Genomic DNA, 26593 nt, shown 5'->3' on the forward strand with positions numbered 1-26593 from the left:
AGTTGTTAAGTGAATCACTGCAGTTATTCAATTAATAACACCGTTGTTAAGTGAATCCAGCTTCTCCATTGACTTTGCTTGTCAGAAGGTCAAACATGACCTTGAGATACTGCAGCGGTCATAAATATGAGTCAGTTTCCAGGCATCTGAATTTTGACCATGGGGATGTTGCAAAGGTCATAAGTCACTTGTTTCAAAGTGTAACTTCAAACGGTCACTAAATGAACTGTTATAAATCGAGGACTACCTACAGTATATTCCAAATGCGTCCTCACTAGTGCAATATGCAGCAGTACTATCACTTCCCATGATCTTGGTGCTTTTTATAGAGCTGAGTGAGTCTGTGTTATTTCTTGAGAACCCAAATTATTTGTTTCTCATGTAGGATAGATTATATGATGCAGTGAGGAATCTGGATCTGAAAATCAGATCAAAGACTACAGTAACTGTTTGACAGAAATACAATGGAATAAACAATTGAAATTTATATGTAAGTGGTGAAAAAGTAGAGAAAATTCATCAATTTGTGTGCCTTGGTATAATGTTTACTAATGATGGGGAAATGGAGAATATTTGTTGAAAGAAACAGGAGTTTTCTATAACAGCATACCTCTACCCGCTTTGGTATTTGAAAATAAAGAGTTGTGTATATCCGGAGAAGCATGTGAGTTCAGTGCAGGTGAAATGGGTATTTAAAAGAAGGTTGTTTTGAAGTGTGAATGTGTGCTCAATGCATGTGAACTGAATACAAAAATCAGTGATCAATAGGAGTAAACTCTATTACGATCTTAAAGGGAGAATTAATGAAGATTGAATCACGGTATTTGTTGGTTTATATGCATATACAAAAAATCATATCTATTTTACATGACTCAAAGAGGTTTATATTAAGATAGTGTAAATAGAAAAAAACTAAGTTAAATGCATGAAAGAAGAATGACTCAAGATGAAGAGGAATTGGTAAGATTCTCATAAAGACCAAGATAAACAGTCTGAATTTCAAGCGGCAGAGTATGAAGCAGTATATGGATGTGGTGGAAACAAAGATGGTTTGCAAGAAAAATGGTTTTATGTAAACAAGATTTACTTTTTTCTTCCCTCATACCTCTGAATTCTTTGGCACATTATTTCTTATGATCTATATAACACTGCTTACTCTGAAAGAGTGATGGGTATGTGTGTACAAAAGGTTATTTACATTAAAGTAATTAGGTTGGCTTTGTTTAATTTCCTAGAGGCATTCTGGGAAGACAGTGGTCCTTGTTTTTAAGCTATTCAAAACCCGCATAATATTTTATATGCAGACCAGATTCTCTAGGCAGACGTAATTCCTTTCTAATCTGTTACAATTAAAGCTGTTTTTTGAATGGCTAGAAAAAGTGTATAATTACAAAAGCCAAGATAACCTTTTATAGCTCCTCTAAATTTACCATCTCCTTTTCCCAGAGCATGTCTTCCTTAATTATGTGTACTGCATTGCAGGCAAATTGAAAAGCATGGCTGCCCTTCCCTCCAGCCAAGTTGAAGAAAAACTTCAAGACATGTGCTTGGGAGTTGGAAACTCAATCAGCTGCAATAATTCCCCATCTGGGATCTGAACTCTTGCTATGCCAGTGTGGAAGATCAGAGTGTTCTGTAAGGAAACACATGTAGTCGCTGTGCTTGCTGTCTGAAATGCCTAGGTTTTTTTTTTAAGGCTTTTTTTTCAAAGGACATGAGAGTTATTTCATCTGAGGATTTGATGCCAACAGTCTGAACCACTAAGTCATTCTTCAGCAAGCTTAACTTCATGAAGGCATTTGCTGCCTTGAATGTTTTTGTTCTTTATTACAAACGGGGGCTCTAAGATTAGGCAGGTAATATCCTTTACGGAAGACTCTCTCACACTAAACGGATCGGTAAAACAAATGGTATTGAAACAGTATAAAAACTTAGTTTCCACTAAGTATAAAAGCTAGTTTCCACATGACCTTTGAGTGGAGCTATTTCAGTGTTTTGAATTCATAATGTAGCCTGGGGGTAACCAAAAGCTTCTGTGGCAGGTAGTTGGTTCTCTGGTGAAGACTGATAAATTTGGCAGTTGCATTTTCTGTCAGACATATTAATTCCTTCTGAAGAAATTGCAATGTTTGATCAATCTTTTAAAGAAAATAAAATAAGATCTTACCCATCTCTGTTGGAAATAATATAATGAAAGTGGTTATTTTCCAAAATAGAAAGGACCATATTGAAATTGGCTACTTTGTAAGTATTACAGCTGAAATACTGCCCAAAAAGACTCTTTCAGACTGCAAGCATGATAAACAGATTCAGATAAAGCATTTCAATTAATCTACAGATCCTCTCCCTGAATGACAAATCTGTCAGTTTGCTACTCCCGTACTCATACAAATTTGCTATGAGATAGCAACAGCTGGAGATATGTTAAAAACGATTGCAGAAGCTGCATATAACAACAAAAAGAGACTGGGAAGAATTAAAACCACTCTTGCTTTTAGCTGGCTAAGATAGCAAGACACCTCTATGATTTCAGTATGAGACCTAAATTATCTAAGTTCTGACCAATTTTCTCCCTCTTTCCCTACATTTGTTATAAAAAATAAAAACTAATCTGAGAATCGGGTTTCACCATTTTCACATTTTATTCCCTAATTTTGGGTAGGTTTATTCAAAACTAAACCATGGTTTAATAGCATTGAAATTGAATTGGTGGTCAATCTATTAAGCATATTTGAGATATTTAATTAGCTTTACCAATGTTATAACAATTTTATCTCACAAAACCATTCTAATCTCCACAAAAAACCATACCTGTAGCGTACTGCAATTTTACAAAGGATGATTCATTTCTTAAAAAATACTTGTCCAAGTGATTTTCATTCATCGGCAGAAAATAACTTACGATCTTTCTGCTAACTTCTCATAGATTAGGTTTCAAGAGAAGGGGGGAAGGAAAGATGAGCTGAACATTGCTGGTAAATGATATCTGTTCTCTTTTATAATGTGATCAGGCATTTAGCCATGGGGAACAGGAAGATTAATTGCCTTGAAGAGGCAACATATCTTGAAGCCCTTGGACAGAATAATATTCCTACTTTGAGTGTAATGTATATAAGAAAGTCACCATTAGTTGTTTTCCCCTGTATTTTCAATGAAGTGGATAATTTTACTATTAATTTTGTAGCAGCTCCACCTGTGGAATGATATTTGAAGTGCACTTTAAAATATCGTATATTGATTTTTTTCAGTTAATCTTGTAAATTGTGACCATGTTTTAAGCAAGTAATTTCTGCACAGGGAGATGTGAAATTTTCAAGGGAGGAATAACTGTGGACAACTCCATATAACATCTTTGTGCTAGTCCAGAAATAGTCCCCAAACTGACCATTCACATAAATGGCAGTCACTTCTGGGGTTGAATTGAAGCCGCATCCACTGCTAATTGCAGCAATGCCCAAATGCTAGTGAATGTGCTAAAATACTGTAGTTGCATCCGCAGGTGAGACACATATATGGCAGTCACATATGTTTTGCCTCCCCGCCATGGATACTCAGACTGAATTGACTATATTTCTAGTTCAATAAGGGCTTATTTGAAACCAGAGCAAAAATGAATGTATTGGTTTGTTTTGTATTTATTTTGCCAAGACTTATGGATGAGCCTCTTTCAGCTGAACATTAATATGCACCTCATCTGAAAATGTGGGTAGAGGATTGGATGATATTAATGATTTTAATCCCACCACCTTGTTATGGGATTTTAATCTTGGTGTTTTATGATAATTTACTTTGTGCTCTACTGTTGGTTGGTGGAATGTGTTGATAGGTTCATGGTGATCTGAGTAATTGTGTTAAGCTACCAAGTCAGCATGTGTCAGGATGCTCATAGTTGGCTTCAAAACAGCTTGGAATAATTAGAGAATGGAATTGGACCCATATAGAAATGCTTAGAATTAAAATTTAATGGCTTGAAATACACATCTCTAATTCAGAAACTCTTAACACACTGAAATTTTGATTTAGCATAACATGGGGATTTTCATTCTGTTCCTAGTCATCTCTTTTCTTTGCAAAATGTGAAGATATGACATAGGCACCTCAAACAGTGACAACTTGATAGAGTCAGAAAAATGTATCTCAATAGGAATGACATTCCTTAATTTCATTTCCTGTAAAGGAGTATAAAAGTAGTAGTTTCCACTGCCAGTCATCCTTTACATATGCAAATCCACAAAAATTACATGGAATTGAAATACATAGTTGAGTAATGTCTTTATTAGGAACAACCAAGATAATACGAAAAAACTATGTTAAAAGGTATCACAAAGAAAATCAAGAGGAGTTTCCCTTTTACTAACACAAGAAATGCTTTTTATGTTTTCTATGAGTTCTACAAATTTCTGCAGATGCTACTCTACCTATCACCCCACTAGATCTCATAGGAAGTTTAACATAAATATTGTATTTTTTAAAAAAATTGTTTTTATTATGCATTTTCCTTTGTTATACATAACGTTTCCATTTCTGCGACAGCAGCGTACTTTCTGTATCACATCTCTTTTAAATACACAGTTTTATACACACCATAATTATAACCATTTTTCTCATAATATGAAAATAATACATACAATGTAATCTTCCCTTCTAATCGCCCTATACAATTTATACAGCTTCAAGGAATTTCCCCTTGTTCTAAGGATAGATTGCCTTTCTCCAGGTAGTCTTCGGGGCTTCCCCTCTATCTTTGTCAACCCCTCCGCGGTTCATTTTGACCTTTAAAGGTTTCCTGACGGGCGAAATTGGGTGGGAATAACGGAGCCTAGTTTCTCCAGTCCACTTTGCTGTGAAGTCGCTACCGGAAGTCTCAACATAAATATTTTATTAACATGCACCTTTTAAAGTGGAAAAATAAACTTGATTTCAGTGATTAAAGTGGCCTAGAATTTCTCACAATGCATTCCACAATGTGACTGCAATAAAAGCATGAGAGGCCCCCATTGATTTTTAATGTCTTGCTCTAGCTTTAGGAACCAGACTATCATATATAATAAGACAAGTGACATCTGCCACTGCTAGTTGAGAAAAAAATATGGAGAGGCTGAAATAGAAGAAGTGAACACACACAGCTGTTTATGTCTATATTTTAAAAAAATTGAGAATGAGTGCTCAGTTCTGGAGCAACCTTTATCTTTATCTTTATCTTTATCTTTATCTTTATTCAAATGTCTATACCGCCCTTCTCCTTTCGGACTCAGGGCGGTGAACAGCCAAAAAATAAAACATTTTATATACAAAAGTTAAAATAAATTTAAAATAATTAAATAAATTTGGCCCATTAATTTAAAACATTCCAATTAAAACCATATCAAAATTATTTAAAACCAATCATAAAATCAGGACAGCCCGGCTAACTGAAAAAAATAGGTTTTGAGAGCCCGACGAAAAGTCCGGAGGTCTGGGATCACTCGTATCTCTGGGGGTAGATTGTTCCAGAGGGTGGGTGCTACCACAGAGAAGGCTCTCCCCCTGGGGGTCACCAGCCGACATTGCCTGGCCGACGGCACCCTGAGGAGGCCCTCTCTGTGGGAGCGAACTGGCCGGTGGGAGGCAATTGGTGGCAGGAGGCGGTCCCGTAGATACCCCGGCCCTAAGCCATGGAGCACTTTAAAGGTGATCACCAACACCTTGAAGCGCACCCGGAAGTCCACCGGGAGCCAATGTAGCTCGCGCAGGAGAGGAGTCACATGGGAGCACCCCGTCGCTCCCATAATCCCCCGCGCGGCCGCATTCTGCACCAGTTGGAGCCTCCAAGGGGAGCCCCATGTAGAGAGCGTTACAATAGTCCAGATGAGAGGTGACGAGTGCCTGAGTGACTGTGCGTAGTCCCGATCCAGAAAGGGGCACAACTGGCGTATCAGGCGGACCTGATAGAAGGCCCCCCTGGCCACGGCCGTCGTATGCCCTTCTAAAGACAGCCGTGCGTCCAGGAGGACACCCAAGTTGCGAGCCCTTTCCGTGGGGGCCAATGATTCGCCCCCAATAACCAGCGATGGTGCCAGCTGGCTATACCGGGACGCCGGCAGCCACAGCCACTCGGTCTTGGAAGGGTTGAGTCGGAGCCTGTTTCTCCCCATCCAGACCCACACGGCTTCCAAACACTGGGACATCACTTCCAAGGCATCGTTGGGATTGTCTGAGGTGGAGATGTACAGCTGAGTATCATCAGCGTACTGATGGAACTCCACCCCAAAACCATGGATGATCTCACCCAGCGGCTTCACATAAATGTTGAACAGGAGGGGCGAGAGGATCGACCCTTGTGGCACCCCACAAACAAGGCGCCTCGGGATCGACCGCTGCCCCCCTGTCAACACAGATTGCGACCGGACGGAGAGATAGGAGGAGAACCACCGCAAAACGGTGCCCCCCACTCCCAGTCCCTCCAGCCGGCGCAACATGATACCATGGTCGATGGTATCAAAAGCCGCTGAGAGATCTAACAGGACCAGGATAGAGGAATAACCCCTACCCCGAGCCCTCCAGAGATCATCCACCAACGGCGACCAATGCCGTTTCCGTGCTGTACCGAGGCCTGAAACCGGATTGGAGCGGATCCAAATAGACAGCTTCATCCAGGTACTGGGGAAGCTGTCGCGCCACCACACTCTCAACAACCTTCGCAATAAAGCGAAGATTGGAGACTGGACGATAGTTAGCCAAAACAGCAGGATCCAGGGAGGGCTTTTTGAGGAGGGGCCTCACAACCGCCTCTTTCAAAGCGGCCGGCAGGACACCCTCACTCAAAGAAGCGTTAATAATCCCCTGGAGCCGGCCTCGTGTAACCTCCCGGGAAGCCAGCACCAACCAGGAGGGACACGGGTCCAATAAACATGTGGTCGCGTTTAGCCGTCCCAAGATCCTGTCCACGTCCTCGGGAGCCACAGGATCGAACTCCTCCCAGATAACACTCTCAAGGCCTGCCTCAATCATCTCGTCTGGACTAACCCAGTCAGCAGCCAAGTCTTCCCGAATCTTGAGTTATTTTATCATACAGATACTGTACAAAATCCTCAGCTCGGCCCTGCAAGGGGTCATCCCGCGCTCCCAGATGGAGGAGGGAGCGGGTCACCCTAAACAGGGCGGCTGGGTGAGTATCTGATAACGCGATAAGAGCGGCACAATAATTAGATTTTGCCGCTTTTATCGCCACTAGGTAGGTCTTAATATGAGACCTTACCAGTGTCAAGTCAGATTCGGATCGGCTGGCCCTCCAACCGCTCTCTAGGCGTCTTTTCCGGCGCTTCATCTCCCTCAGCTCCTCGGAGAACCAAGGAGCTAAGTGAGTTCAGTGCCGGGTCAGAGGCCACAAAGGCACGACACGGTCCAGAGCCCCGGTGGCTGCACTATCCCAGGCAGCCACCAGGTCTTCAGCCGAGTCGTGAGCTAGGGTCTCAGGAAATGGCCCAAGCTCCCTCTGGAACCTATCAGGATCCATCAGGCGCCTGGGGCGGAACCTGGTACCAATATAAGCTATTATTAATGTATTCCCAAATAGTAGTTTTAGTAACATGTAGCATAAATTATCCAGGTATTTCTTCTGTGATATAGGATGCCATCTACCTCAGGGATCCCAACCCCTGGGCTGTGGCCCACTACTGGGCTGTGCCCATTTGGAACTGGGCCACGCAAGCGGCAGGTGAGGGACACCTTCCCCCACAACCCCGGTCCACCAAGCCAGAAAGGTTAGGGACCTCTGATCTCCCTCATGTTATTTCATATAGTTATGAAAATTAGCTCAACTGAATTATCTGTATTTTTATAAAATATGACAGAGACATCTGTAAAATCAGAAATTTATATTCGGTTCTCAGAAGTTTGAAATATTTCAAATATATGAAGTTTTCACAACTATTTTACATACAAAATACAAATGTAAAGTGAAAATAGTGTAAGCAAATTGTGTGTATGTGTGTGTGCGTGTGCACACGCATCTGTACATACTGTTAATGATATGTCAACTGAAATTTCTTCTTTATGATTAGTGCCAGCTAACTTTAAATTGGCAATAGAACTGGTGCCATGAAAATAAACACATTAATATGAAACATAACAAGCACACTCTGGATTAGACCAGTGACTTTTATAGTCCAACGATCTGTTCTGACAGTAGCTAAATTGGAAAGCTACAGGCACAGTATAAGAGCAATCTATATATACTACTAAAACTGTAACCTTTAACTGGCTGAAATGGTACATCATAGGACAAATCTTTTGGACAAGGTATCTCAAATGAGCTCAATTACAGAATGCATCCAAAATCTTGGAACTCATGACTCCTGTGGAATTGAAATTTGGCAAATTTTATAAATCTTATCAAATTTGTAATTTAATTTTGATAATAAAAAGTTTATACAATTATAACATTTTATTATATAAAATTATCATAAAGCATTTATGACACAATACAAAATGTCATAAAAGATTTCCTATGATCAATAGCTGATATTTGACAGTGCTATACAATTCAGCAAAGGACTATTATTTTCAAGGTAGAGACATCTCTGAATATCTCCCTGAATTTTTATGAACTTTTCCAGTATGTTAGAAGTTCTGCCATTGAAAGCATTGAGGAATTTGAAAAGGAATCTGGTATGTCTGTAACTATGACCCAAGACGTCGTGGTTGTCTAGTAATACAATATTGCTTTGGTCTCCCTGAGACCATTCAATCATTGATTAATTCATTCATTTATTTAATTTTTATAGCTACCAATCTAACCTCCCAAGTGACTCCGAGAAGCTGACAACAGTTAAAAACAACAATTCAATTAAAAAGTTACAAACCAATATAGAAATAGATACTGTACATAATCAGAAACCACCCAGAAAACAACAATGAACGTGATCAGCGGCCAAAGCAGGGGTGAAATTCAGCCGGTTCTATCTGGCTCAGGTGAACCGGTAGCGGCGGTTGCGGGAGGCTCCGCCCACCCACGCGGATGTCATGATGTCCCTTTTTTCTGACGATTTCAGCCTCTGCGCATGCACAGAAGGCTTTGCGCATGCATGGACAACGGTGTGTGCAAGTGAAGCGAGCATGCACGCAGTGCGGCCGTGCACATTTGCGAACCGGTAGGGAAGGTAAGTGAATTTCACCTCTGAGCCAAAGCCCATCATGTCAAGGTCAATAAAGCCAGCATAAAAGCTCCCCACCATTACTGGACCCTCAAACACACTGTGATTCTCTCTCTTGAATACTGGTGGTAATATGATGGTAACACCTTCACAGGAAGGTGCCATTATAGGTTTCTTTTGTTCCACTGTTTAATTGTCTTCCTAATCTTTTTTTCTGGAAAACTCTACAATGAATGAAAGAATGTCCAAGCATTTGAACATAAAATGACAACAATTATGTAGCATAGGGTAGAATACTCATGCCAGGATCAAATAGAATTTTGAATGACTTGTTGACATAGGGCTATTATATTCACCCAGGGCAGTGTTTCTCAACCTTGGCAACTTTAAGATATGTTAACTTCAACTCCCAGAATTCTCCACCAGTATTAGCTAGTTAGGGAATTCTGGGAGGTAAAGTTCACTCATTTTAAAGTTGTCAAGGTTGAGAAACACTGAGTTAGGGCCTCTGCTAATGACGTATGAATTGCTTTTTTTCCTTGATGCTATTTTTATAGCTGTAGGGTGAAACCATTGGTTCCCATCTTCTTGTAAACTTTTAGATAGATACTCGTCTACTTGAATGGCAGTAGAGATCGAGTTTTTGAAAACAGCTTTTGCAAGATCTACTTTGGAGTAGAATAGCAGGTTTTATTGAAAGAGGACGAAGTAATTTTTGAGGAGGTAGTTTCTCATTTGTTCTGTAATGATACTTCAGCAAATGTAATAAGACAGTTAATAAAACAATCTATTAATCATTTGTATCAGAGGAAAACTGTAATTTGTATTTATTTTACTTTCAAAATATGCATTAAATGATATGGACAGGAAGACAATTTCTATTATTTGCTGTGTTGGACAAAGGGTTCCGCATTAAAATCAGATATCTCCATAGCAGAAACATAATGTAAAGACACAAAGACACAAACAATTGTACTAATTACCACCAGTTGTAAAGTACCGTGGATATATGCTAGGCGTAGTGAATTCTTCCTCACTGTTGAGGGTTAAGGAACTTGATACCAAGTTAAATGAGGCTGCAAGGGACAGAATGTCAGACTCCCCTGACAGCATGCATTTGTGTGAGACCTGTCATATCTTCCCAGCATTCAAAATCCTTCATGCTGCACGTTCACACGATTTCTACTGCCCTTACTTGGTCAGCATTCAATTGTAAATGTTCTCCTTTTCCTGGCATAGAGGCATCCAATATTCTGAAATGCGCCCACAAAAAGTTTGTTGAAGTGAAGATCTCAGCATTAAAAGCAAGTTTGATATGGTTATAATTAATATAATCCAGGACATTTTCCCTGTCTCAAATGTTTTTCAAAAAAAAATTGAGAAGCAAAGGCAATGTGTAAAATCTTTTACCTCAGATGATTTCCCATAATCTTCTGCTGTGTCTAACAGAGACAAGAAATACAAAAGTCTGTAAAATATAAGTAGGAATTCAGAGACAAAGGTTACAAAAATAGAAGAGACAAGCTTCCTATTTATAACCTTCTCTAAAACCTATAAGCCATAACGTATTGCCTGGATAGGTTTGAGGAAAGCCATATCTTGAAAAAATAATTGTCTCTGAGAATGTTGCATTAATTGTATTGTTTCAAATGGCTGAGTTCAAGTCTGTAACTATTGGAATGTTAGAGGTGGGTTGGTTTGTTTCTTAGGCTTATACGCCAGTCAATAGAACAGTGCTATGCGATTTGCAAATTCCTCAATATAGTAAATTGGATGACAAAGAACAAAATAATAACGTTCAGAACTAAACAGCATACCATTACTAGGGCATTACCTCCTCAAGGAAAGATGCCACCTATTTTTCTTTCAGTTTCCACTACAGATGCAGAAAATTTGGATTGTCTGCATGGATGGGCTGAATATAAAGCCACTTTTGGCTTATATTTATGGGAGATCCAACATCAGATGCTCAATTCATTATGAATTTTTTGAGAAAATTGCATTTTTTTTACAAGAGACCAAAGAATAGTTCCCATAGTTTGTTTAATTTGTTTGTCACACTGGCTCTTAATACTCCATGTTAGCCACATTGTTAGGCCAGAAGTTAGAGAACTACTTTGTTTGACTTTTCTCATCATTTTACCTGAATTCATAAAAAGTTGGAGATCATAGTGGGAAAGGTGTTTATTATTCTTTTTTCATAGAAGGGATCCTAGCATGTCTTGGGTAGTCATTTGCTACTATCATTAACACACACCTTAGAATTCTTGGATTGCTTCCTCCATTGTGAAAGGACACAATTCTGTTTTATTCAATGTTTGCTCATCATATAGTCTTGCTTCATGCCTTTTTAAAATAAAGTGATGGTAGTTCAATGTTCTTTTCTAATGTGTGTTTCCTTTCTGAGCTAGTTAACGTCATCTATGTATAAAACTGTATGTTCACAAAGGTGTATGTTTGTGGATTCAGATAGTATTGATTTCTGAAGAATATATCTTCCTAAAAATATACATAGACTTAACTGGTTAAAAGTATCAGATGGAATAAGGACTATATTAATGAGGGTATGAATGAATGTACATGAACGAATGTATATAAATTAAATAAAAAGATCTATATGAAGTCAGTTCTCCCATCTATATCTATTCAGTAAATGTATATGGGGTACATAATATTAGTACAAATTTAGCAGAATAGCATATTTCACAGTATTAATTTCATTTATTTTTAAATAAAATTCTTGAATGCCCTAGTGGCAGGGCTCTGCACCTTTGCAATAAAGTAATGACATTTTAAATATAGGGCATACCTGATGATAGACAGTTAGACTATGTAGTAGCATTTTGGCATAATGAAATCTAAAGGCATATGGGAATTTCATATTCTGGATTAATACTTGATGGTAGAGAACAGCATACCCTATAGCAGGGGTGTCCAACCTTGACAACTTAAGACCTGTGAACTTCAACTCCCAGAATTCCCCAGCCAGCATTTTGATGAATGATTAAACTGTTTTGCTGGGCACAAAGTTAGGAAGCCTAACAGTATGCTCATGGGTTTTTATGGTAATAAAATGAGGGAGGGGCTGTGAAATGGTTCTCATTATAAAATCCCAGCTGGATATTCAAAAGAGCTATACTGTGGTTCGTGCTTAAATATTTGACAGAGCAGAGTATATTCCTGTAAATGGGCTAAATGGAAAGCGTTTTTATGAGAGAGTAAATGAACATATGGAAGGAATTGTGAAAACCTTCTAATATGTAAACAGTGCTGTAGCTGTAGATCATAAAGTAAATAACTGATTTTTTTTAAAGCACCCGGTCACCAGATGGTGAAGAAATGTTTGAATTTGAAGCCGATGAAAGCAAAATGTATGCCATAAATGTTGCAAAAAATAGCTGGGGTAAACTTTCATTCCGCACTTTTGGTCAAGTGGCTTCTCATAAAATTTAGAGTTCAGTAGCTTTCAGAACCAAGCATCTATCCAGTATTTGAATGGAACTATCATCTCTTTGCTGTATTCTTTCCTCTATTGCTAACCCTCATCTACCTCTGAACAATGAAATTAGTGTATTATCTTTGAACAGAATCTTGCAATTATCCCAGATTTCCTGTACAAAGTCTAAGGATGTTTCAGCATATGTTTCATGATTTTCCTTTCTCATTGTCTGTCACTTTTCTATTAATATGGATGTTATACCCTGTTCCAAATTGTTCTAAGTGTATTGTTGATCACTAAATGGGCTGCTGATCACTTGCTTTATTTAGCCTCAAGGCAGGTTGTGAAATATAGGTGGGAGAGGTGCTTTTGTTTTTAACATTAGTGGAGAAGGAACATTTTTATTTTCTTTTACAAGTACTGAAAGCCCCCCAAATCTAAGTTACTTAGAAATAATATATTTTTAAATAATTAACAAACTTTTCAACATTTATTCAGCATATAAAGGAACAGGGTAATACATGTAGCTCAGTGGGAAATTATGTTTCTCCCAATTACACATGATTAAACACATAAGGGTAGTATTGTAAGTCCAGCCTGTTTGTATTATCTTCTTCAAAAAAGGGAGAAAGAGAAAGAGCTAATATATGTCGTTAGGAAGCATATGCTTCACAATTCTTTCTGTAGAATTTGGGATATTTTTCTACTACATTGAGACAATCTCTAACATGTGAAATAAATCAAGTCATGTAGCAATTCTGTGCATCTGTGGAGGGAAGTTATTCTTTTCTGTGATAACAGAAGTATTATTATAGCTTTTGAAGATATACATCAATAGTTCAAGAAGAGTTGCTTTTGAGGGGATGGAATGGATATTCTGGTGCATTGTGGAAAGGATTTTAATACTCAGGCTACTAAACCAATGAATACGAAGTTTGATAAGGAAGTTAGGCAGGTAGAACTGGATAGCTACAGTTTACAAAAGATCATTTTGCATGTCATAAAATTCCCACAAGAACAATTCTGTGTATACTGTATTACAGTAGATTTCTGTGGTTTGGTATTCCCAACTGCTGGCATTTTTCCCACATACAATGAGTTCTCATTTATCTTACAATTGGGACCAGCAACTCAGTGGTTAAGTAAAACAGTCACTAAGTGAAACTGCAACTGGGCTTACTTCAGCTTTTCTTTCCTTTATAGAGCTGCAAAAGTCATAAATGTGAGGGGTGGTCATAAAGTTATTTTTTCATTAATATTTTAATTTTGGTAGTTGCTAGGTGAAGAATATCTGTATGAAAAAGGTATTCTTGGTTATTAGTTCATCCACTGAATATAGTGGTGTTCTAAGAACAATTGCTAATTTTTAAAGGTAGAAAATTATAATCTGGAGAAGTTTTTTAATCCAACATTATCATGATTGCTGCTATATTTGGATGGAGATAGGCTACACTTAAGAGATGTGGTGTCTCAGTGGCTAAGACATTGAGCTAGTTGATCGAAAGGTTGGCAGTTCAGTGGTTCATATCCCTAGTGCCGCATAACGGGGTGAGCTCCTGTTACTTGTCCCAGCTTCTGCCAACCTAGCAGTTCGAAAGCACGTAAAAAATGCAAGTAGAAAAATAGGGACCATCTTTGGTGGGAAGGTAATAGCGTTCCATGCGCCTTTGGCGTTTAGTCATGCCGGCCACATGGCCACGGAGACGTCTTTGGACAGCGCTGGCTCTTCGGTTTTGAAATGGAGATGAGCACCACTCCCTAGAGTCGGGAATGAGTAGCACATATGTGTGAGGGGAACCTTTACCTTTACCTTAGGCTACACTTATTACACTTCACTTACATAGGATGTGATAGTCTCCTACTTTGACTTTTTTACGCATGGAATTTCCTTCATAAAGAGTTTAAAAAGTGAATTTCACTGAAAATAAGATACAAATACTAATATTGATGGTATTTTGATCATATACAGTGATTTTTTTAAAAAAAGAAAAAGTCACCAAAAATTTACTACCAAATTTGAGATAATTTGCGTCTCACAGCTATGAAGCCATAAAAATAAAGCATGTGGGTGACATATGTATATCTGTTTATAATTTCTGAAAAAGAACCTTATTGTAAATAGGCTAAAGGAGTATAACAGTCAGAGCATAGTTTACAATATTAAAAAAAAAACAGCTTCTGGAGTGCAGGAGGTTTTACACACAGAACCTCCAGAGATACAAAGTTGGCATTTCAAGAAATTCTCATAGTATTTGATATGAACCATGCCAGCTGGTATGACTTGAAAATGCTCCTTAAAGATTTTGTATGCTATTGAGACTTCCATCTAGCAACAGTATGTGCAGTAATGAGCATATATTGTATGTTAATTCCTTAATGGAAGCCTTCCCGGATTGTATTAGGGAGCCATAAGCAAGGGAAAAAGGGAGAAAAAGACTGAAAACCCCTAGCCAATATTGGGTTATCCAGAATACTAAAATACTTATAAAATAAAATACTTAGATACTTAAATAAAATACTAAAGGAACTTGAACCTGGTTAGACTTGTTGCAAAGAAAACTCCCCATGAATTCACAGTGAATTGAACTCAATTCAAAGGAGATTTCATTATAGTCCTAAATAGTTCACTTAAGATGATCCAGCCAGCTCTGATAGTAGGATCAAACTATTTATAATATTAAATGTAATTGAATAAAATTAGAATTGTACAATTGTCACTTGTAATTGAATAAAACAATAAATGGGGGGTTTAGTTATAATCAAGCTAGAAAATGTGTAGATCTTCCTTCTCTCTCTTCGCTGCACAGTTGGTTATTTACGGGGGGGGGGGTTGGCGGGGGGATAATAATGTAATTAGAAATTTTGTATCTTGTAAATGGTAGTGTGAGTCTCCCCTTAGCATGGTTGGTCAATCAGCAACCTTTCTGAACGGATTTATCAGCATTGAACAGATTTATGGAATTCTAATAGCTATCAAATAATACAATGGGAATTTTATGCAACAGTGCAGGACTATGGATAGAACCGGTGCTGTGGTTGTTTTCCATCCTTGCTTCTTCACAGGTTAAAGACATTGGTTGCCCATATTTTTATATAATCCCTTGCCATATGCCGTTGAACCCTTCCCAGTTCTGAGTCACAGTCCAGTTCAAGGACACCTGTCCCTTTCACTGTGCAAAGCTGGGTTTTGCTGAGTCAGAGACCAACACACATGAAACATTGTGCCTGGTGCCAGCAAAGCTTGGGAGCTGAAAAGAGAATTAAGCTCTTGGGCTCCTTTCATGCCCACGTAAGCTGAGCCTCCCACTGCCGGGCAGTCAGACTGGCATCCGACCCATTTTAATTTGGGCAAAAGTGTTAGCTGCCCACTAAATACAATTACTTAATTATTTGTTCATTGTGGGATATTGCGGGGGAGGCCCTAGTAAAACAAGTGAAACAAGCAGCGGTCTAATATTAGCAACAGACACAAGACAGGCTTTACAACTGAGGACTGATGGAATGACAATCAGTATGGCTCATTCTGCTTCTAAGTTTAGCCTCTTTAATAAATGAGTAACATCATGACTGGAATGCCAGAAAACTCTTCCTCCAGTTACACTGACCCTTTTCTCCATTTGATTTCACCCAGCTGCCATCTATCTATAGATCTGTTTATACAACGGACGGTCCCTGGATTGGTTGTTGACACATTTGATGCCTTCCAAAAGCTGCTTTGTTCTGTAGCCGATCCTTAATAAACAAATTCTTACTCCTTTTGTGCCCATTTCCTCACTGCCCATGGTAATAATAAACCTTTTTTCCCTCTCATCTTTTCCCCTCCTTTCGTTGCTTATGGATAGGATGAGGCCAGGGAAAGGATAAATGAGTTTTTAGTGATACCTTTACAGATGCTTTTATATTGGACAAAATGCAATGTTCCTGTCAAACATGAAACGGGATGAGTTGGGAGGATTAGCAGTGCTAGACGAAGGATTACATTAAATTTTGAAGGATCTATTGGAAGAAAAGAAGTAGATGGTCAATAGAAATTGCTTATCATTTGTTATATTTTTGCAAGTTTTATTTATTATTTATTTTTAATGTATCATATTTACTTGAAAGGAAAGGAAATGTGATCTCAAGATTTATTTATTTAAATTTATTAGCTGCTCAATTTTAGTGGACTCTGGGTGGCAATGATTCTTGCCCATCCCTCTGCCAGTGTGTGTGTGTGTGTGTGTGTGTGTATTAGGCAGTATAGAAATGTATTTGCAAGCTCTACAGAAAGGAATAGAAATTTTTAAAAAATTAAAAAAGGAAAGAGATACATGTAAAACTACAAAAACAAAACAAAGAAAAAACATAAAAGGGAGAAACTTTTGTTGATATATGTCACACATCAATAAACGTCAAACAGATTTACAACTCTTACCTTAGGGAGAAAATAGTAATTAATGATTGTCTGACATTATAAATATCATGAATTTGTATCCTACATAAAAATATAGTGAATTTTTTTTCTATTAGTAGATAAAATTGCCTTTTCAACATCTCTGTAATGCGTAATCTAATCTTTAATCAGAAATATTTTTCAGCTTTTCAAAATAATTTCTTAGCTCAATGTAAACACAACTCCTCCAAAATAGCCAAATGCCATAGTTTCAAGACATAATTAAAGGAAATAATAAAAATCTCCCAGTTAATTTTATGTCTTGAATACTTAGCAAAATGTTGAATCATTCTTATAAAATTTTGCAGTGAAAGCAGTTATTTAAAATTGTAAGTTATCCCCAACATATAAACATAATTTATAATCAGAACTTTCTACTGTAATATCACTAGACTGCCTAATAAAATTGTACCAAAATTAAAATTGAACAAGATAAAGATTTTCATGTTTCTTCACCATTATATTGGTGGATCTTATTCATATGTCAATAAGCTGACTTTGTATAAAAAAGAACACCGCTTAGAGGGGGCCGAAAGCCCTACTAAGCAGGTATATACAAAAGTATGAAGGCTATTGCTTAACGCATTGTAAGCCGCCCTGAGTCTCCAGAGAAGGGCGGCATATAAATCGAACCAATAAATAAATAAATAAATAAAATATGTAACTAAGCATAAACTGCTGGGGATAGACCTGTTTAGCTCAGCTTACTTCATGTAAGGAAGAAGCTGAGAAGGATGGTTTTGAGGCATTAAGCTATTTCTTTCCTTTTATTAGCAACAAGGCAATAAGTTGTTAAATGATCAATTAATTCCAGAGACTTTATTAATTTCTATAATTGAGCTATCAGTTACTATCATGTTTCATCACACTTCATAGTACATATAGTGTGTAGCCCAAACCCCAAACATTTCCTTGTACGCGGTGTCTTCAGTATTTTTAAACTACTCTCTTGGGATGTTCCTTATCCAGCTTCAGATAGAGTAATTTAAGGTCATAGAACAGAGCTCTGCACAGAGAAGAGGCTTTAATGTTTATATTCATTAATTAAGTCCACCTGCATGATATCCTTCTTTTCCTCCTATAATAGAAAACCCTGTTTTAGAGAAATTGTACCATTTTATCACTTTTAATAAGTCATGAACAGACATTGCTTTCATTCGCTGTTCATTCTTTTTTTTAAAAAAAACATGTTTTTTCCTCCTTTTAATCTAAAAATCATGGTTGATAGGCCTAGTTTTCTTCTGTATATATATAGAAAAGTGACTGTTGCAGTTTTAATCATCATTGCTGACTAGTCTGTTTACTGGTTTGTATCTTTCTCAGCTTTGACATTATAACAAAGACTTGAAACTATGAATGCATCCTTTTATTTATTATACAGAGCCTCTATTTTTGTCTGAAAATATTCACTTGCATGTTGCCTTGCCTTTAGAAATCATGATCAAATTATGGTCAAACATGAATGTTTATATTTTAATTTTAGCACAACTTTTACGGGAAAGGGGAATAGAGATAATTTTAAAAGCCATGTTAGAATATGTGAGTGAGTGAATAAGTGAGTGAGTGAGTGAAAGAAAGCATTTATTGTAGTTGTGTAATTTATGGAATATTCCTACAAACAAGATAAAAGCCACAATGTGAATGTCTTGATCATGTGACAAACTATATTCAAGACTAGTTTCTATAGCCTTTGTGAGCTGATGCTTATTCTGCTGCTTGAAAACAAGTTGATTTCTTTTGTTAAGTTACGTGCCTGAAAATGTTTATCAGAAATAACTTTGAAGAACCTTTTCCTCCCATTTTACTTTGTAATCAATTTTGTATGTGTGTGTGAGTGTCTGCAGTTAGAAAAGAAATACTTGACTTACTATCTAAAAAGTTTCATCCATTCCCACCATTTTGTACGTGTATAAAAATAAATATTGGATCTCTGATTTTCCCATCAACCCACTCACTAATCTCCATTGCACACACATGTTGATTCATGCATCGGCTTCTTTCTCTCCTTCCTATCAGTCTGTTTTAACTGTTCATATGCTATCCTCAAATCCAATATAATATTCTAGTTTAAAAAGTTCTGTCTGTGTATGGGTTGGCTCATGGGTATTTGTAAGACTGCCTTTTCCAAGTGGAATTGTCCTATTCAATATGTTATTTTACATCTAATATAGGAGTGGGTTCTACTTACCTTTACTACCAGTTCGCATCATGCCTGATACGCAGATCACTTCTGATGACGTCTAGGTCAGTGGGTGGAGTGGGCGGAGCCTCCCGCCGGTTTTACTACTGGTTCTATGGAACCGGTCCGAACTGGGGGCAACCCACCACTGATCTAATATATAAGTAGTCCTGTTTTCAGAAACTTTGGGGAAGAGCTTGAAAGCCACATTTTTCAATTAATGGTCTCTGGTTTATTAAATAGTTTCCTCCTAAACTCTGGTTAACTTTCATTCTCATGACCTCCTGGAAGTTGATAAAAAACTAATTCTTCTAGAGACCATTTGGCACTGTTGGGGATTGTTAGTATTAATGCTTTTGAATTATTTGTTAATGTTTTATTATTGTTAACCTCCCAAGATTCCATGCCAATTATGGTCATATATAACAAACCAATAAATTAAACCAAGTATATTTTTATTTGAGCACCAGCTGAAATGAGAATTTCTTCTCCTTACTATTAACTTCCCCCTAAGTGAGGATATAATGCCTTCTATATTGATAGTTGGCAAATGAAGCTTTCCATTTCTGGTGTTCTATATAATTATTCTTTGGGATTTCTTAAAGGATCTATAGACATTTAAGTTTTCAGAGATGACATGTGTACTTCCTTTATAATTTATATGTATTTTGTAATTTCATCTTTGCATTTCCATCAGTTCCAAAGATAGCTTTACACACACACACACACACACACACACACACACACACACACACACACACACAGAGGGGGGGACACAAAAAATACAATAATAAATAGCTTTTTTAAACAGAGGGGGGAAACCCAGAAGCAAATCTAAAAGTGGCATAAAACTTTGTAGGAGAATTACATGAAATGAGAGAAAAAGCTCAGGTACAACAAACATATTTTATTCTGGAACTAAAATAATAATATAGTAGAAGACAGTTATGTAATGCTTATTTTTGAATAAGAGTAAGCAAGTAAGAATTGAAAATGAATGTTTTAAGTTTTAATGAGATGCAAAGGGCAGAACAGAATTTCTGTATCTGTGACAATCAGATTGTACAAGAATCGGCTAAGGAGCAAATTTTCAATAAGATTATTATTTGGAAAACCATATAAAATCGGAGTCCATTTGAGGACATACTTAAGCAAATTTTTCATCCTAACCGGTGTTATAACTCCAGATATGTGGAATCTGGAATTGTTTGTGCAATAATCCACCCTCATTAACCATATCATTATGAATAAAATGTCATGTCAGGTCCCGGGAAATCTGGCACACTCCTTTCCCAGAAAAAAAACAAGAACAGCGTAAAAGTTAAGCAATCATGCTACTTAGCTCTCTCCCTTTTCCTCTCCCTGATAATTATGGGTTATGAAAGAATGATGGGAAAGACCTTTTCACCTACTGACAGTCTGCTACCAGCCACAGCTCCCTAGGATGCTATCACATTTGCACCCAGCATGTTACTCTTTTTAGATAACATGGGTTGTCATAATTTTCACATAGGAAAGTTGTACTCCAGTGCACTCTGGGGTGTCACTGCCTTCTGTAGTTTTATATATGTTGTACCTTGTCATTAGAATTAGTTGACAGTGTCTGAAAAATCTCATCCTCTCCAAGAAGCAGACAGTTTAAGATTGCTCATTGTAGCTATAATTATACAACATATAAGAGGTATGTAATGGGCTTTTGCAAATCTTTGGGAATTTGATTTAAGACTCAGCATACCAGATCTCATTGGCGATCCTTCCTCCTTTTTTATTCAGTAAACAAAGTGAGAAAAGTCTTTAGTTTCAGTTCTAAGTAAGTATTTATTTCTTCTCACTCTTCTACTTTCTTGGAACAAATAATAGCAGGAATAATGGATTCAGCTATAGTTTGAGTTAGAAGCAACCGCCCAGACATTTTAAAGTAAGTTCTTTCTCATTGTGGTCCCAAAGGTACTTTTTCCAAAAGGCAAGGGGGACTTTTTTGGGTTTTTGTTTGAAAACATTTGGTTTCTCATCCAAGGAGCTTATTCAGTTCTGAAGTACTGGGACAAACATTTGGGCAACCATGATCTGGATGATTGAGAATCTCTGTAGACATTTCTCTACTGCTGTAGTAAGGCTTCCTGTACTGTAGCTAATGAAACTTATATTATCTGTGGAGTCTATAGTATTCGATAAATACAAGCATTGTAATACTTAGGTCATATCCCTACTTCCTACTCAGAGATAAGAAGTAAGGGGTTATTATGCTTCCTGGCATAGTTTCTCTCCAGGTGTCTTTTTTATCTCTCCAAAGGGTGGTCTTTGTCTCATGTGGTCGTCTTCTTCTATTAGTGGGTCTTTAGATTCCTCCCTGTCCACAATCACTTCAGGAGCTTCAGCCCAAGCACTCCTGAAAATAGCAAACTTTTCAACAGTCAATGCTGCCTAGATCCTTCTTGGTGTGCCTGCAAATAGTGTATATCGCCATCTGTCCTTCTCTCATCTTCCCAGGGTTCTGTTTGTTTTTAGGGGTCTTGCCATAATGAAATCCTAAGGATGATACTGGTTTGTTTTCTTTTTTCTTTTCCTCTTCTCTAAAAGACAGCAATTTAACTGCACTCCTAGATACTTACTTGGCAGTAAGTCATATTAAATATAATAAGGCTTCTTTCCGAGTTGTTATCCACTGTGTGATGGTTTTCTTCTTTTGAAAAAATAAGGAAAGGACAGCTTTAGAAGTTAAGTGAGTAAGTAACTGCTTTGAAATAAATCTTCTGCAAGCATTTATTTATCTGAAAATACTAGATGGTCTCAAAAACAATAACAAGTTAAGCAGAATATTTTTCAGGTTGTATGATTCTTCTGATCTAAACAGGAACAAGTGGATTGCAGAAGGGAATTGCTAGCTGTTTCTGTCTTTCCCCATTACATTCCTTACTTTTCAGATCACTTAACGCCTTTCCATATGATCGCTTTGCAGTGCAACAAATGCATAGTTGTTTCTTTGGGACATGGTATGGGATTCTACAAAGAAATGCTTCTTCTGGGTTTTGAGGTTGTGGTATCTTTTTCAGCACACAAAACATAATGTCTATGAAAAGTATTCTTTTCCCCACTATTAAGGCATTGTGCTTAAACTGCAGAGTTGTGTGTGTTTTTTAATCTGTGGGGGACTAATGAAAAATGCTTGTGACATCATGGATGTTAATGACAACATTCAACCTCCAAAGAGAATGCTTACATGAAAGCTGCCATTAACAATGACACAGTTAACCTGGCAGCCAATTTTCACAGTGCTTTTTTGAAACTACTACAGTAATTAAATTCCAGTGGAGTGTTTCCCAGGGCAGGGTGGGGTTAAAGGTTTGTGAAGCCAGCACAAAAATCCCATTTTGGAGCAAGAATAATGGGAGGATTGGAGGGAATGTTGGAAATCATATAGTCCTATCCCCTGTTCCTAATAAGCTTTAACATTTATTGCAGAAGTGTAAATCATATATATGTGTGTGTGTGTGTGAGTGGGTGGATGGATGGAGCGAAGAGACCTTGGAGGTCTTCTAGTCCAACCCCCTGCTCAGGCAGGAAACTTTATATCATTTTAGACAAATGGTTGTCCAATCGCTTCTTAAAAACTTCCAGTGTTGGAGCATTTACAACTTCTGGAGGCAAGTTGTTCCACTGATTAATTGTTCTACCTGTCAGGAAATTTCTTTAGTTCTAGGTTGCTTCTCTCCTTGATTCCATCCATTGCTTCTTGTCCTGCCTTTGGGTGCTTTGGGTGGACCTCCCTCTTTTTTGTGGCAACCCCTGAGATATTGGATCACTGCTATCATGTCACCCCGACCTGATAGCATGTCATGAATGAAACATACTATAGTTATAGAAAGCCATCAGGGAGATCCAGGTTTAAGTCCATTAAGACATGGAAGTTTGCTGGTAGCCTTGGGCCAACAAGTCTCTCTTGGCCCAACTGCCCAGATAACTCCCACTCCGCCCCATGTTGTAGGTGGGGAGCACTGTTAGTTTATGGTAGCACCAGATAGCATTCTTTGATCTGATGACGTGAGCTGCAGCTTAATAAAACATATTCCTTTCAATAAAATGTGTAGGTTGGAAAAGGTGCTACTAGCTTCCTGATTCTTCCTTCCTCTCAAATATATTACCCTAAAATGAGCATTTGTGACTGACAGTAGCTAATGAAATCTTCTGTTTACACTGTGGTCTGATTCACTCTTCTTCATTTCTAACTATATTTAAATGCAGTGCATCAGTTAAGGTGGACTGGTAAAATGGAGATCCTGAGGCTGATCCTAGCCTCAGCCATAGAAGTTCACTAGCCCAAAGTACACAGTAATTATAGTGGGAGATATTTGGAGGAGGGAGTTTTTACAGACACTGATTGACGCTCCTGAAGGAAGCATGGGCTATAAACCAAACAATTTGAGGAAGTAGATATATATAACCTACTTAAGCAACCTACTTAGTATATTAAATAAGTAAAATATAACTGCTTTAAGAATGAATAATGACCACAACATATGAGAGTGTTAAGCCTTAAGCAAATTAAGATGTGCGGTTTAATGTACTTAATTGTGGGCAGGATTAGTCATTTGTTCCTTTAAACAAAATGTTTGTGAACATTTCTGCAAAGTCAGTTCTCTCATATACTCGTGCCAGATTGAGCACTCTTTATGATATTGTGAAAGCAATTATACAACAAACAACCTAGACATAGAGAGGCAGAATGTGAATCTCTCAGTAGAAATTGAATTATTGTAATATTGGTGTCTTTCACACATTCCCTCTATATAATGCTAAAGAAAGAGGACGAGTAGGTTTGTTGGCCCTAAACTGATGTTCTTGTATTTTGCTACTTCCAAATATCTGCAAAAAAATTATTATCCTTAATTAGACTTCCAGCTAATTAAAGCCCAAGTGAGATTGGCCCCATTTTTGTTAGCCATCCAGAAGTCCCTCAAAATGTGGTTATGTCAATAGGCTTGCAAATCTCAGAGAAACAGAGAATTATTGAGATGGCTTCATTATTTAAGGCTCTGGGATAGTGTCTATTGTGTGCAGGACATGTGATACAGTAATACATCTTGTAGGAACTCCATTTTTATATTTCTGGATATGGGTACTATATCCATAGACATGATTTCCTATTAAGATGAAACAAACTAACATTCTAATTAAAACCTTCATCATAACACACAATCAGGCAAGCCACCAACACTTCACCGTTTCATATATGCAGCATACTGTATGTGTCACGTGGATGTAACCAAAATCATTTCAGAAGTGCTTACTTTTCAATATAAAATATAGAATTAAAAACATACTGAGTTTCTAATAAAAGACCGGAAGTCAGGTTAAACACAAGCTGGGACACACTGAGCTGCCCTTGAGTATCCAGAAGCTGGTACAAAATGCAGTGGCATGGCCATCGAACAATGCACGTCCCATCTCTGCTCTGCGAAATGCATCGGTTGCCAGTTTGCTTTAGGGTACAATTCAAGGTGCTGGTTTTGATCTTTAAAGCCCTGCATGGCATGGGGCTGGGCTATCTGAGGGAGAGGCTCTTCCCTGGTCATAATCAGCTCACTCCACTACATCTGGGAAAGAATGCTGCTGCTTTTATCGACTAAGGGTCTACATTTGGTGGGTCCCAGGAGATGTATCTTCTCTGAGATGGTGCCTGCCTTATGGAACATTCTTCCTCCCAAAATTAGATTAGCTCCATCCCTTTTAATATTCTGGAAACTCCTCAGGGTTTGCTTATGAGACAGGTCTGGGGCTCCCACAGAACCAGGGACTTGTCTAGATCAGCATTCCCTAACCTTTTCATTTTGGTGGACCAGCGGATGCGGCATCAGCAGCTATGGTTAAGGGGGAGAGAGAGGATGGATTTGCACGCATGTGTGTGCAGCTTTTACAAATGCAGCTTTGTGCGCGCACACGCTCGCCCACCAGTTCGGCGGCCCAGTTCAGAAGGGGGGGGGGGAATTATCCAGGCTTTGCCTGACCATTTTTCTTGTTTTGACTTCTTTTGTAACACTTCGTGACTTGAAAGTATGTAAATAAGAAAAAGTGGTGGGTTCATTATTAAAATGTCTCTTAAAGGCCTTAGTAAAAAGAAACATCTTGGGCCTATATCTAAGTTATAATTAGGATGGGGAAAGCCTCAACTCCATTGGTAATTGTTTTCACAAGAAATTAGTACTCTGCTGGAAAAAAGTAGTATTGACCATCAATGTAAAACTCATCCAGAGCATAACTAGCAAAGGTGCCCCACTGAAGGTCTGTGAACCTAAAGTAGATTTTATGGAAATAGACAGTCCAATAGGCATGAAGAAGCTGGTTCTGTAATTGGTTTTGGACTCCATTTTCTATAATCATTGATGACAGTCAGTGTTTGTTGGAGCAGATAGAGATATAGTCCATTTATTCTCAATGCTTTCTGCATATTAATTTGTTAAAACAACAAAATATATTTAAAAACTACTATTACCTCATTCACTTGGCAGAGAAAGGATCCATGGCACTTTAACAGAAGATAATAGCAGTCCAGCTCTTGAAAAACAAAGAGCTTCATGTATGCATGCCACAGATTAGTCCAGAAGTCTTGAACTGAAATCAGCAGAAAGGATTAATCAAAACTAACCCAAATCTATTTTCAGTGAAATTTGGCCAAACAGATTTTAATTTGGTTGAAAGCAAGATATTCAAAAATATTAATTTTCCAAATTATCGAAGTCACATGGATAGAAGCCTTTATTTATTTTTAATAATTTCCACAACACATTTTATTCAAATTCTAAATTAGTCCCTATGTTTGTTTGTTTTTAAAGTGTAAAAAATATCAGATTACTTCATGGTTCCAGGATATTTGGCTTACTTGAGTAGTCTGTTTGCCATTGTAGAGTGGGAAAAACCATATTTCACATGATCTTGTCAAAGCTCGTCAGTGGTCTGTTTAATTTCTGAAACATCTATGGTTTGTTTTTTGTTTTTTTTTACCAAGAATGTTAAACTGAAACAGGCAAATTTGTACTCTGTTGATCTTTGAACAGGATGCTATGGAGAAAATGGAGAAAATTGGCCGGATTGTGCTGCCAAACCACAAGGATAAAAGGTAATAGGATTTTTTCAGTGAGTTTTGTTTGTTAGAGAGTTATAAAATTGCATAAAGCTATTTATACTGGGAAATGAATTTTTATCCCTTTGTTCTTAAATATCCATTTTTAAAGATATAACTTAGTTAACAATGTGGCCAAAAAATTGCAACCTGATGTGTAAAATGCTTTTAGAAAGATAGTAAAACCAAGGTATATGTTGTTCTGAATAAATATACCAGGTGATCAGCACATGCTAGGAAACCCATGTGTATTTCTCTATTCTAACTTGTTGAGGTGGTAATAGAGCTTTTT

General features: G+C 37.7%; 1 protein-coding gene and 1 long non-coding RNA gene across 9 annotated transcripts in view; one reads left to right on the forward strand and one right to left on the reverse strand.

The window, feature by feature from the left end:
• LOC132711308 (uncharacterized) overlaps positions 1-2945 on the reverse strand; it is a 33974-nt gene extending 31029 nt beyond the window's left edge. Inside the window, exon 1 of the long non-coding RNA XR_009622127.2 lies at positions 2812-2945. This is a non-coding gene — a long non-coding RNA (uncharacterized LOC132711308). The remainder of the gene's footprint in view (positions 1-2811) is intronic.
• FGGY (FGGY carbohydrate kinase domain containing) overlaps positions 1-26593 on the forward strand; it is a 167890-nt gene that overhangs the window by 135825 nt on the left and 5472 nt on the right. For all 8 annotated transcript variants that reach the window (XM_087889773.1, XM_060689938.2, XM_087889775.1 and 5 more), the window contains one exon: positions 26237-26298. In XM_087889773.1, the coding sequence (XP_087745899.1) occupies positions 26237-26298 (62 nt within the window). The remainder of the gene's footprint in view (positions 1-26236; positions 26299-26593) is intronic.

The sequence above is a fragment of the Pantherophis guttatus genome, chromosome 3 (assembly GCF_059756535.1).
Source record: "Pantherophis guttatus breed Tessera chromosome 3, ASM5975653v1, whole genome shotgun sequence".
Lineage (NCBI taxonomy): Eukaryota > Metazoa > Chordata > Lepidosauria > Squamata > Colubridae > Pantherophis > Pantherophis guttatus.